This window comes from Alnus glutinosa, chromosome 1 (assembly GCF_958979055.1).
Source record: "Alnus glutinosa chromosome 1, dhAlnGlut1.1, whole genome shotgun sequence".
NCBI lineage: Eukaryota > Viridiplantae > Streptophyta > Magnoliopsida > Fagales > Betulaceae > Alnus > Alnus glutinosa.
This window is the reverse complement of record NC_084886.1, coordinates 51,035,348-51,050,008: the sequence shown is the minus strand read 5'-3', so window position 1 is coordinate 51,050,008 and position 14,661 is coordinate 51,035,348. Positions and strand designations below refer to the sequence as shown.

General features: G+C 38.2%; 1 protein-coding gene across 1 annotated transcript; it reads right to left on the bottom strand.

Annotated features, from left to right (window-relative positions):
• Positions 1-11,071: 11,071 nt before the first annotated feature.
• LOC133861462 (B3 domain-containing protein At2g31420-like) lies at positions 11,072-11,770 on the bottom strand. The gene has a single exon (XM_062297260.1). The coding sequence runs from the start codon at positions 11,768-11,770 to the stop codon at positions 11,072-11,074; it is 699 nt and encodes a 232-aa protein (XP_062153244.1).
• Between the last annotated feature and the right edge of the window lie 2,891 nt (positions 11,771-14,661).

Here is a 14,661-nt window from a genome sequence, read left to right as displayed (position 1 = left end):
CTTAGAAACTTCTCTCCGGCCTCATAGCTCTCTTCAAACAACTCCTTTCAACGGCGTTTCTCTGATAGTTTGGGGAAGACATTGACATTTTTTAGTAGGTTTATTGGTACTTTAGGTTGAAAGATCAAAGTTGAATACTTCTTTAGTAGGGAAGAGATCGAAGATGGTGCTGAACGCTGGAGTACTGTCTGGACAAATCATTCGGGCAAAGCTATTGTCGACGCGGTTTGCTGCAGTTATCAGTAACTTGATCAACTTTGGAGAAGTGGGTGAAGCAAGAGGCGTCGGGGGACACCACTTCGTCGTACGTGTTGAACAGGGGCTGGCGCACTGTGGACCGTGGTGCATCAGAGATTCAGAATGAGTTGCGCGCGCGTGGATGAGATAGTGCAGCTCTCTGGTCGTGCCGGAGACATGGAAGGCTGTATGTATTTTCTGCTTTTTGTGGTGGAAGATGAAGAAGAAGAAGAGGTTGAGATCTGAGGCGGTGCATAGCGGAAGATGTTTATTTGTTGCTTACTTTGGTTTATGTTTTTCTTCTTTATGTGGGAATTGAAGTCATGGACAAATTAATCGTTCCAAGTGGTCCCTACTTACATGGGCTTTGTTTGATTTTTGTCTTCGAATTTACTGTCTTTCAATTTTATGAGCGATTACAATTTTTGTCTCTTTTTTTTTATTTTTTTTATTTTTATTTTTAAAGGAGGAGAATAGGAGATAATAGAATAATGTTATTTAATTAGTTGATTATTATACGACAATTATATAATTGGAATGATGTGGCAATGAAAATTGACACTTATTATTAACAATGCTATTTAGTAAATTGTTATACGACAACCATATAATTAGGATGATGTTGCAGTGAAAATTGATACTTATTATTATTATTTAATCATTTATTTTTATGAGTGTTAATCCAAAAGATTGATTTTCACTTTATTTTTAACGTATTAAAAAAGTAAGTAAGAACGATGTGCTATTAAAAAAGGAAAATGTTAGATTTACAACACCAATAAAATAACTGCACAACAACCCCTCACATGAGGGTGAGCCCTAGTGTGTCTGGGGCTAACCCTCATGTGAGAAGTTGTTGTGATAATGTAGTACAATAATCAAATCCCATTAAAAAAACATATACTCTCGTGTACTAAAAAGCACTTCACTTTTAGGTAAGGAAATATTGTGTCCGGTAGGAAAGTTTTTTATTTAAAATAATTTTACAATTTGGAATAAAGGTGAAAATTAATTTTGTGTTTTGAATTGTTTGATAATAATTTGTCATGAAAATAGAGAACAAAATATAAAAAAAAACACAAACACCAAAAAAAAACATAATCTTGTAAATTGTTGTAATTGTTTGGTTCTTGGTTTTTGAATAAACCGAAAAGAAAGAAAGAAAGAAAATAATAATAAAATTCATCGGTTCACGTTTTTGGTTTGGATTCCCTCCAAAATTGCAAATAGTTAGTGATAGGTCTTGAATATTGTTGCACTTTTTTAAGCCTCTAATTAATTTGTAATTGTTAAACTTTTAGTCTTATTGTAATTTAACATTTTTTTGTCTTGTTTTAATGTTTTCAGTAATTTTATGTTGTTAAATGAAAAGAGATTTAAAAGCTCACATAAATTTAGTTTAAAACGGATGAAGGACAGCAAAAGAAAGCATGCATTCATACAAAATAAAAATTAAAAAAAAAATAAAAAAAATAAAAAAATAAATGAAAGCAAATTAAGAAAGAAAAAGATGCTGGAGCAGGGGACCAAAGCAGAGAAAGTGCAAATGAAAAATGAAGAAAAGACAAAAAAAGTAATGAGGCTTTTGCTACGCGTGAAAGCTACAAAGGTAGAAAAGAAAAGAACAAAAGAAAGAAGAGAAGTCTGCAACGCCGAAAATGTGGACTTGCCGACCTGCAACAATTGGTTTTTTTTTTTTTTTTTTATGTAAGTACGTTTTATCATTCAACCGGAAAGGATACAAATATTAAAGCAAAGGGGTGGGTGCCCCAACAATAACCCAAATCTGAAAAAAGTAGTACCAACATGAAAAGTAACAGAGGATCCAAGAGGGAATGGTGAGTTTTCAGTTCCCAGAGGAATTAAAAATGTTCCGGCCCTATTTACCTTGAACAAAGCCAAGGCTTGGTCCGCACAAGGCGGATTAAAGACCAGATCAGTGGTGAACAGGGGCATGTCCCGTGCAGAGGACTTCAACCCAGTCCAAAACAACCCTTTTGAGAGGGTTGGGTGGCCACTAAACTGGATATGGAAGAGGATTGGCACCACAAATAACAGAACAAAATTTCCAGTGAACAGATCTCCAAAAGAGACCATAACCCAGCAAAGAAATGTACAGATAAAGAAAGAGATAAAGCAGGAACTTATCACCAAGCATCTTAGGTGAAGAAACCTGGCCGGAAATCGGTCTTGGCAGCAAACAGCGGTGTGAATCAGCACGCTCAGTGTCCAGATCTGGCGCGTGGGCTGCACGCTCCAACGCCGGAGGGCCGGTTGATGAAACGGCTGACAGTGGATTGAAGGGGGAAAAGCCGTGGAGCCGATGGAGTGGGTCGCTTGGCGGAGAGGCCATCTGAAGTTAGTAGATCTAGGACGAAAAACCCCAGATCTAAGAACTTCAAAATACCGGAGGATCCACAGCCATGAACGGGAGGAGGCACACCAGTCCGATCCGGTGGAGGAAAACCCACCAACGATGCTATAGCAACAATCCTGAGGAGTGGCTAGCGAGAAAGCTAGCAAGAAAAGTATCTCAAAGGAAGATAAGGACCTCAAAGGAGGCGTGCGCAGGCCAAACGGGACGGAAAGGAGAAGAGAGGGGAAGAAAAGTGGGGGGGAGAGCAGCTCCAAAAGCTTGCAGCTGCTCTCCCATGGCAGATGTGACGGAGGGAGTTGCAGAGAGAGAGGGAGAGTTGCACCGACAGAGAGAGAAAAACCGACGAGCTTTTTCGCCGCAACAATTGGTTTTGATACTTCAGGATAAACAATATGCTATATTTTACCTTAAAGTAATTTAGATAGATATTGATTTGTATTAATCCTAAGATGAGCTACATTTAATTATTGTTTGTGTGTAACTAAGTTAATGAATTTGATAGTCCATGCTTAACAAAGATGGATTATACTTATTTGTTGATGATGGTATTTTCTTGATACTTTGTTGTGTGCTTGACAACCGCACACAAGTAATATCATGCATAAAATGAATGTCACATGTTAATATGATAACTATTGGTACAAGGTTCGTGGTGAAATCAATTCTCTATTTTCCATGTCTTTTAGTTCAACTTTAATTTATTTTCCAGCATTTAATTTAGAGTTTAGTTTATGAAACAAAAATTACAAAAATATCATTTTCTAGCGATAAATTAGAATTGATTTTATTTAGGCTTGATTAATACAACCAACACAATTCTTGAGGATCGACACCCTCAATATAGACGCTTCCTACAGTGATTCGTGCTATTGCAAGTGGTATTATTATTAAGTTTAAAAATGACCACATTAGCTAGAAACTCCATTAACCAGAATATCATTAGACATTAAACATTGCAAAGTATATACTCCATCTATAACTCCTTACATCTTTTGCAAATTAATCACACACGGTCCACTAAACATTTGAGCAAAAAATACTAGTCATATTCAAATCAGAAAGAAAAGAATTAAATTAGAAGCCTAAACACTAGTAATCTTCTGTTACAAGCTGAGCCTTTGAGAAGGATCTCGTAACTGGTCCTAGTACAGGAAAATTTGCAGGATTTTTCCCATGTGCTTTCCCTATGGTTAACGTAAAGGCCTTTAGAGGGACCTTAAAACCTTGCTTACAACACAAGTGTTGATTGATTAAACAATTCCCTACCAACTTTATTGCAAAATTATGCTTAAATAGAAGTTACAACCGACTTAGAATAAGGTTTGGACTTGTAAACCTATTTTGACTTGGACTAGGAGACGTGAGGCACCATACAAGGAAACTTCTTGCGACTCTAATTAAGACTAGGACTCTTACTAAGGAAATAAATGACACAACCCTTGCATGGAAATAAATAAAATAGATATTATTCTCAGTAACTTGACAGAGTTTGGTAGAAATTAACTAATAAACCTAGGGTCCTAACATTCATTTCCCCTTAAAGACGTCCTTGTCCTCAAGGACAAAATTTGGGAAACGAGAAATGAAATCAACTCGTTTTTCCCACGAAACATCTACCGGAGAAAATCCCGCACAGTTGTATGTGAATTTCTGGTTCTCCCTTGCACATCCTCTGCTCCAAAATTGCCTGAGGCTGGACCCATGAATCTGGAACATCAGGCAGCTCAATCTCAATGGGGTCAGCAATACCCATATGTTGCTTGTGGACCGAAATGTGGAAAACATGATGCAATTTTGACTCCTTGGGCAAATCGAGCAAGTAAGCAACGATTCCAATTTTTTTTCAAAATTTTAAAGGGACCATAGTATTTAGTTGAAAGCTTGGTGTTGCTTTGGAATTCCACATAAGATTGTCGATAAGGTTGTAGCTTCAAATAAACCCAAGATCTTACTTCAAACTGTTTCTCTTTGTGATACTTGTTGTAAACTTGGGACATACGATGTTAAGCCTTTAACAACCTATCTCTTGCTTCCCGAAGGAGTATGTCACGCTCCACCAGAGTTTTCTCAACAGCTTCCACCTGTGATGTCCCATTGACATATGATAATAAGGTGGGTGGTGGTCTACCATAGACTAACTCAAAATGGGTGAGGTTACGAGCTGAGTGGGTACTAGTGTTGTAACAATACTTGACACATGGAAGCCATGTAACCCATTCTTTAAGCTTCGAACTTGTTAAACATCACAAGTACATCTCCATTGTGCAATTGAGGACTTCGGTTTTACCGTCAGTAAACGTTTGCGGATGATAGGCCGAACTAAAATTGAATTTAGTTCCATGAAGTGAGAATAATTCAGTCCAAAAACGACTTGTGAATGTTAGATCCCGATCACACACAATAGATTCCGGCATATCATGAAGTTTGAAGATGTTGTCAAAATAAACCTTGGCAATCTGAGGAGCAGTGTAAGGATGGCTTATTGGAATGAAATTGCCATATTTTGTAAGCCTATCAACTACCACCAAAATAGTAGATTTCATGGATGACTTGGGTAAACCATCGATGAAGTTCATTAAGACCTCAACCCAAACCTTAGTAGGAATGAATAAAGGCTGCAGCAGGCGTGAAGGCATGGTTGTCTCTATTTTGTGCCTTTGACACACATTGCAGTGCCTAATGAAAGCCTTGACCAAGTCCTTCATTTTAGGCCAATAAAACACTTCTCTCAACCTTTTGATCATTGTTTTAAAAAAAAACCTTCATGAGTGTTCCCATGTATTTCTGTAATGATGGGAGGGATGAGAGAAGAAGTACTGGACAAATATATCATCTCCTTATAGAAAATAAGGCCCTCCTTGAATTTCCATGGACCCATCGCCTCTTCTTACAACTAGAGCTTGCAACTCTGGATCCGAGCGAACTTCGTCTTGAATAGGTTTGAGCCATTGGGGTATGGGGTGAGAAATCGCCATCAATGTTCTTGGTTCTTCCATTCAAGAGAGGGCATCAATGACATAATTTTCCTTTCCTCGCTTATACTCAATCTTATAATCATATCCCAACAATTTGACCAACCATCGTTGCTGAGCTGTAGTTGAGATAGTTTGATCTAAGAGAAACTTCCGGCTTTTCTGATTTGTGCGAACAATAAATTTGGATCCCAACAAATAAGGTCTCCACCTTTGGATTGCCGAAACTAAAGCTAGCATTTCCTTTTCATATGTAGATAAGCCCAGCTCCCTTCCTTTGATGACTTTGCTGAAAAAAAAAAAAACAATGGGTTGAGTATCTTGTAGTAAGACTGCCTCAATGTCTAACCCAAAAGCATCACACTCTATGATGAAGGGTTTGAAAAAATTAGGTAAGGCCAGAACTGGAGCACACGTCATAGTCTGTTCCAGTTGATTAAAGGATTCCTCCGCTTGGATTGACCACCTTGGGATTTTTTTTTTATTTTTTTTTTTTGGGTTAAAGACATATTTGGTACCTGTGGTTTGAAAAAATTATTTTTTGGTGCATCGGTTTCATTTTGCTTCACAGATGGTACGTGAGTTTTGAGAAAAGACTGACTTGGTACCTCCGTCTATTTTCCCGTCCAAATTTTAACGTCCTGCCACGTGTCAACTTTTGAGGGTTGACACGTGGCACAACATATAAAAAATATATAAATATATAAATCTTTAAAAATTAATTAAAAAAAAAAACTTAAAAAGAAAATTAGAAAGAAAAAGAAAAAATTAGAGGGGTGGTCCCTTGGCCACCATGTCACCCCCATTTTGGCCAAGGGGGTGGCTCACTTGAATGGTCTGGGATGGCCGAACTATCCCCAAGGGTCAAAACCACATTCTTCAATTTTTTTTTCTTTGGCCATGGTTGGCCGAACCACCCTTTAACCACCCATCTTATTTTTTCTTTTCATTTTTTTTTGTTTTTAATATATATATAAATTTTTTTAAAAGATTTTTATTTTATATTTTATAATTTTTTTTTTATATTGTGCCATATGTCAACTCTCATTGATTAACACGTGGAAGTCCGTTAAAATTTAAACAGAAAAATAGATTGAAGTACCAAGTCTGTTTTTTCCCAAAATTCAGGTACCATCCGTGAAGCGAAATGAAACTGAGGTACAAAAAAAAAAAAAAGTTTTTAAACTACAGGTACCAAATATGTTTTTAATTTTTTTTTTTTTTAAATAGCTATGTTAATGGTTTAGTAATTGCACCATATTCCTTGACGAACTTGCGATAGTACCCGGTGAGGCCTAAAAATCATCTCAATGCCTTGAGAGTGGTGGGTTTGGGCCACCCCATGATCAAATCAATCTTTCTTGGATCTATAGCCACTCCTTGTGGTGATATTATGTGCCCTAGGTAGCACACGACAATTTTTGCCGAATTGGCATTTATCCTGCCTTACGAACAATTGATGGGTCCTTAAAATTTCAAAAATTTGGCTCACATGATGAAAGTGTTCCGCCAAAGTTTTACTCCAAATTAAAATATCATCAAAGAAAACCAAAATAAATTTTCGAATTACCTTCTGAAAGATATTATTCATAAGGGCTTGAAAGGTAGAGTGAGCATTGGACAACCCAAACGGCATAACCAGAAATTCATTGTGTCTGTGGTGGGTTCGGAATGCCATCTTTTCAAGATCTGGAGGATGAATTCGGATCTGATGATAGCCTGGGTGTAAGTCTAATTTAGAAAAGACTTTGGCCCCATGAAGTTTATCTAAAAGCTCATCAAAAACTGGGATAGAAAATTTATCTTTGACCGTGATTTGATTTAATGCTCGGTAGCAGCACATAATCTCCAAGACCCATCATGTTTCTTCACCAATAGGACGGGTGAAGAGTATGGACTTGTGCTAGCCCGTACTACTCCAGAATTTAACAAGGCAGCAACTTGACGCTCAATTTCATTTTTTTGATAAAAGGGATACCGATAAGGCCGAATACTGACTGGACATTGGCTTGGCAAAAGGGATTTTGTGATAATGGGCTCTGGCCTGTGGCAAGCCCTTGGGCTCTCGGAATAAATTAGAATGTTGATCTAATAAGGCTTAAATTTCGGGTTCTACCTCTTAAATTTGGGCCCTCTTTTCTCCTAACTAGATTGCCTTGATCTGGAGTATTGCCCCTCTACTCCAACCACGTAAGAGCTTGAGGAATTTGGACCTAACCACCATCTTATCTGCAGGTGCTGACAACCCTTACAGTACTACCTGTTCTCCTTTCCACACAAAGCTCATCTACAAGCTTGAAAAATCCCACAGAATCGGTGCTAAAGCCCTCAGCCACACAACACCTAACACGGCTTCGCAACCCTTAATATCCAGTATATAAAAATCCACCAAGAAGGAGACATTCCTTAGCTGGATAGTGACGCCACAACAAAACCCACCGCTGAGCAGCCGTTCGCCGTTGGCTACAAGAACCTCCAGCTTTCCTCCATTTGTTGGCATCATTCTTGCTCTCTGGGTCATGGTAGTTTTGATGAAGTTATGGGTGCTTCTACTGTTGACCAGAAGTACAAACTTGCAGTGACCCATTGTCCCCTTTACCCATATCATTGGAGCTCACAATGCCGGTTCATGAGCTCCAGTGATACCATGCAAGGAGATTGCCAGAGGCTCCTCTTCCTTTCCGACAATTCCATCTGAGCCTTTCATAGCTTCTCCCTCCTGCGGTACGTCTTCCCCATAGTCCTATAATTCCAGCCAAAAGAACTTGGCACATCGATGATCAAGTATGAATTTTTCATCACAATTAAAAACACAAGCCTCTCTCCCTTTTGTCCTTCAACTCCTCTGGCGAAAGTTTTTTGATTTGGGGGTTCTTGGTATTGGTTAACGCCGCTGATGGTATGGGTGGTAGGTTGGGCCTTCGGGTTTCAGGCAGCATGTTTCGGCGTTGGGCATGCTATTTTGCTTTGTATAGCCACGCCAAACCCACTACAACAGTGAGGTTTGTGGGTCGTGATGCTTGCACCTTCGTTCGTATTATGTCTTTGAGTCCACTGATTAAGCAGCCCAGTTGGTGTTCAAGAGACAGTTTGCCCACATGACTCAAAAGTCATTCAAATTGAACTTGATAATCTCGCACCAAACCAAACTGTTTTAGTTTGGATAAGTCGCCACAAAAATCCTCATAGAGGGTTGGCCTATACTTGGCATTGAGACCCTCCTTCAAGGAACTCCACGTGATTTTCTCTGTTTCTCCCCCACAGAATATTTGATACCACAATTGGGCATTCCATCCAAGTGGTAGGCTACCAAGGGTAGTCTCTCCTCCGGAACCGTTCCATGGAATTCAAAGAACTGCTCGACCCGACAAATCCAACTACTCGGATCTTCATCGCCACTATAATGTGGGAAATCCAACTTGGCTATTTTAAGAGCTGTTGATCCACTGGTATCCGAACTTATTCGATTTATCCAAGGCCCTCTATTACGGCTATGAGACCCACTCCCTATGTTTGTGCTTCGATCCTCAATCAGTTGGTTGAACTTGGAACTCATGGCTGCAAAGAGCTCCTGCATCTCCCGCATCTCCTACATCTCATAATCGAGTTTAGTCTCCAAACGCTCTAGCTGTTGTTCAGGCAATGTTGAGGACGTGGTAGACATTGTTGGCTCTGATACTAAGTTGTTACGAGCCTTTGAGAAGGATCTCGTAACGGGACATTGGACAGGAAAATCTGTAGGATTTCTCCTACGTGCTTTCCCTATGGTTAACGTAAAGGTCTTTAGAGGGACCTTAAAACCTCACAACACAAGTATTGATTGACTAAATAATTTTCTACCAACTTTATTACAAAATTATGCTTAAATATAAGTTACAACTGACTTAGAATAAGGTTTGGACTTGTAAACTTATTCTGACTTGGACTAGGAGACGTCCTCACCATACAAGGAAACCTCTTACAACTCAAATTAAGACTATGACTCTTACTAAAGAAATTAATGACACGATCCTTATGATGAGTGCCAAATATTGTATATTTGGACCCCTTGATTTACATTAGCTAGACCTTTACCCATGCTATTTTCTGATATTTTTGTTAGTTTTTGTGTTTTATAGGTCAATAAGAGAGGAATGGCATAATTTCATGTGGAAATATTTGAAAATTCGGAAGTCCTGAAAAATTGATCGATCGAACTTAAAAGTCGATCGATCGAAATTTTGCTCGAAGTCGATCGATCGAAATTTCCCAGAACTTACTTTTGCAGAAGCGCGCCAGAACAACAATCAGGATTTTCTCCATGACAAAAAGCAGTTCTCCCTCTGATTTTCGCAGCAGAACACGCAGTTTCGTGACCTTGGTTGTCTCTAGCAAGAGAGGAACCCTAGAGAGGATTAGAGGAGTCATTTTACATGAGTTTCTAGCCCTAATTTCCTTCTATTAAGCCATAGCCATGCCTCCTTATTGAGAGAGTTCAGAGAGCAGTAGATAGGTTTAATTTCGTTCATTTCATAGTGTATTCCAGTAGCTTTTGTTCTTAGACACTTTCTCTTTGTAAAGTGTAAAGTTTTTCTTTTATTTTCATGTTTGTTCTTTATTTTCTTGTGGTGTTCTTAGTCATAGAAGGCTAGTAACCTCAACTAAGGTTGAGGATGAAGCATTTTCATTGATGACATTCACACTCTTGTTATACTACTTGCACATTTAATGCTATATCATATTTGTTGTTCAAATTCCATTAATTTAATGCTTTATCTTTTGCAATGAATGTGGTTGGTGGTAGATATAGAACATTTAATGTGTTTCAACCGATGGATACATTGTTTTATCGGTTTGAATGATGATATCCATTGTGATTTGTTCATTGAATGGATACATTGGATGATTAGATTTCAAATGGGTACTCTTTGTGATTTATCTTTGAGTTGGATTCATTTAATGGTTCTAGAGTTTGTGGTTAAGAAATTTGAATGACATCCAAAGATTAATGTTCTTGGGTGTTCAAGTGGGAACCAAGAGTGTGAGTTGTTGGATTTGGTTTGGTAGATTCCTTAGCCTTAGTTCATTTTTATTTGCATATTTCACTTCATCTCTTTGCTAAGTGCTTTTGTTCTTGTTCAACCCTTAAATCTTTGGAACTAGGTTAAAATGAGGTTGATTAAACAAGACACTGATTTTTAACCATTTCCCTGTGGATTCGACATCGCACTTGCACACACTATATTGCAAACGATTCGTGCGCTTGCGAATACTCTTTAATACCACAACACCTTACATGGAAATAAATAAGATAAATATTATTCTTAGTAACCTGAAAGAGTTGGGCATAAATTAACTAATAAACCTAGGGTCCTAACATCTTCATGGGCTTGAGACTGATGAGCTGATTCCATATATATATATATATATATATATATATATATATGCGCACTTCTTTTAGTATTTGCATCTTCTTCACTACTACTTCACTTGCTTACAGTTCACACTACACTCCCAGTACTTCTCCATCTCTTCCTAATTGGCTGCTATTTCCTCCCTCGATCGTTGCACCACATCTATTGACCACAACAAAAGCCAGGCAGAGTTTACAGCCAATCCGGAAAGACCAAACTTGGACCACATCCTTGGGCCCGAGTCCATTCTCTTGGGAAACCTTGTTCCAGTAAGTCCTTAGCACGTATGTTGAGCATGTCTTCCCCGACTCTTTGTGCATGTCCCACTGCCTCAAAATCATAATTGTTACCTTACGGGAGGGTTCAATGAATTGCACTCTCATTTCATTTTGTTGTGCCAAAGATGCTCTCTCGTCCTCTCTAAGGAAATCTCCATTGATTTGTCTCAAAGGCATGGATAAGCGGCTGTTGTTTGTCTTTAGGTCCGTGTCATAGAGGGCTTTTTGTATGACCAAAACCACTTGCGTTCCACCCATTGCCTTGATACGATTCTTGAATTCCTCAGGCAAGTCCGGTGGTGGGTTTGGAAGGGTTGGCATGTCCAGCTTCGACCTCTCCGATCTCATCTTAGGTTTTTCTTCCTTCTTTTTAGACTTCTTTTGCTTTTTGCCTTCTTTTTCTTGGTCATATATGGGAGCAGCAACCTCAGCAACCAGTAATAACATTTGAAAGGCAGGCAAAGTTGGATCAACATAATGATCCTTGAAATCTTTGTGACTCAAGAGCCTCATTCTTCTTCTCCAGTAGTTCAGAGACACCAACAGTGACTGCTTAGTTTATAAGGAAATATATATTGAGGAATATGTGTGGCTAATTGAGAAACTTGCCCACATCGAAAATCATTTGGAACACCTCTATTTATAGGGGATGGAGTGCTTGTGATTTCCCAAATCCCAAAGAAAACTGGGGTCACCGTGGAAATTTACTAGGTACCTACTCTCCTCATGCTTAGCTGTGCCTGCAAGCCATTCTTCCAATGCTATTTCTTTAGGGTTGTATAGGAAAGATCATGAATTTTTCTCCATCAAAGCCTTCTTTTTGGAGAGTAGTTTCCAGGTTGGCATGATCAATGCCTTCTTTTTCATGGTTAAATTTCTGAGAGCAGTAACATGAATAACCAGTAAGAACTAATCAAAGACGGGCAAAGTTGGATCAACAATATCCAGATGCTTGAAATCTTTGAGATTCGAGCTAGCTACTGCATTCTTTTTCTGAGAAATTTGTGTCGCTAGCTAATAGAGAATTATATATGTCCACAATGAAAGTAATTAGGAACACAATTTAATTATAGGATGGAGTGCTTGTTGTTTCCTAACCCCTGAGGGAAAAGGCTAAAAGCAAAGTAATAATAATAATAATAAAAATAAATAACTAAATAAATAAATAAAGAGCGTTTTCTTTTGTGAGCTGAGTTTGGTCTGACTTCAAATTCAGAACAAGGCACGCTTAAGGCCTTTAATTGCTTAATTATCAGGCAAAACTACTTCCTTCTGCTTCGATCTCCTTCTTGTCACAAGTTTCAATCTTTGCACTTAATAATTGAGATATGCTCTACTTAATTAATTAGTTATCTTTACTAAAAAAATAGTTATCCCACCTCCGGCCTATTCACGCTCAAAGACTCAAAAAGTATTTTGGGGAGGCTGAGTACGCTTGCTGATCGAGGACTAGTAGGAAATAATTACGAAGAAGACAATGGGGCCGACCTGATGATCAATCCATCACATTTCCGACATGCAGCTGGAAGTTACCTTTTGAAAACGCAGGTAAATTATTCTGAAACCAGATGAATACGTACAGATCAATCGAGGTTAAACACGTAACACGCCTAGCTACCTTAAACCCTCGGTCTTCCCCGTGGATCGATCGAGGGTAAACGCGTAACAAGCCTAGCTACCTTAACACTCCTACCTTAAACCCTGGCGTAGGCTCATAAATAAGTTAAGTAAAATATCAAACAACTTCCTATTTGTTGTTAATACCTTAATTCACTTGGTATTGCTGCATGTAAGCACTAAATTAGTTAAGACCTACCTAGTCAACAGCTTATTTTTGGTCCAAAACGTGTTTCCTCAAGCCATTTCCTTTCAATTTCTTAAAGCCATTTACATTGTCCGCAAGCCAGAAGAGATTGATGGGACCACCAAATTGGTACCCTTTTCTTTCTTTTCTTTTTTTTTTTTTTTTAAAAAAAAAACTCCACAAAACATGCCCCAATGCGTACAACCTCTGACTAAAAAAAAAGAAAGAGAAAACCATCGTCTTTTCTCATTCTCTCTCAAAAGCTCTCTTCTAATTTTCTCAAAACAGCCAAAAATCGCTAGAGCTAAAACACCGATCAGTTGGCCATCCCACTTTTATCATACGACCTTGCGAGAAGAAAACATCGATCACCAAGCTTTCTAACTTTGTAAGTTTTAAACACTCTCTGATAGTGATCGGTTGCTGTTTTGAAAGATTTAATACCATGTTTCATTGATTAAATGCATGAAGCTTTATTTTGATATGGCCGCTTGTTGGGTTTATATGAGAAATTGTCAATAAGAATATCAGCATTGAGGTTGTGAAAGAGTGGGTGCAAGAAAAAGAATTTTTCAGTGTGATGTGTGTGTGTGAAAGAAGTGATGGCGATAATTAGTTTCTGTGTTAGAGTGAAAAGGAGTTTGGTCGGTTGGCTGTGTGAAGAGAGAGAGAGAGAGAGAGAGAGAGAGAGAGAAGGAAACGGAGGGTGGCAGGGTGCTATCCGAAGGTGTGTGCGGTGTGCTTGGGAGGAAGTGTGACAGAGACTTGTCTCTGTGTATTGGGATATTAAATGAAAGAAAGGAAAAAAGCAAACGTAGCTTTGTCTTTTTTAAGGAATGATAGAACGAAAAAAGGACCGCGAGTCTTTCATTGTGAGAAGTTAATGAGATAGAGACAAGCTGGGAGTTAGTGGACCATTGCAAGTGGAGGCTAAAAGAATGAAAAGAGAAAGAAGATGGAGAAGAGTAGAGATTAGGATGAAAGGTAAGAGGCCATTCCGCCACTTAGTAATTTTTTTTATTTTTTATTTTTTATTTTTTTTTTCTGGATCGAGTTAAAGATTAAATTGTGATATATATATATTTGATTATTTTATTTGAATGTTTTAAGTATAATATTGAAATATGCCAAGGGCATTTTGGTAATTTTGACAATGAAAGGTTTTTAAGGAGTTTCTTAATATTATGATTTATGATTCAAATAAATCTTAGGTGTTTGAATAAGATTATTTTTTTGGGGGGGGGGGGTAAATATAGAAATAGTTGAGTAGCCTTTTAGGTTCCCATAAATTTTTAACTAAGGGTTTATGTGTTTAACTTATGGGCAAATATAGTTAAATTTTATCGGTTTAGGTGTTTAATGGTACCAATCAGCCTACAAATTAAGCGGCAATATCAAGGTACGTAAGGGAACTTCCGGGTAAAGCTTAGATGAAGTAAAATTTCTGGAATCCATCCGGAAATTTTGCTTGCGAGTGGCATTTTTGTAATTATATATAATTACAAAAATGCCACTCGCAAGCAAAATTTCCGGATGGATTCCGGAAATTTTACTCCTCCGTAGCACTGCTCGGGAACTTCCTAATCCTTTCTAAGTGCAA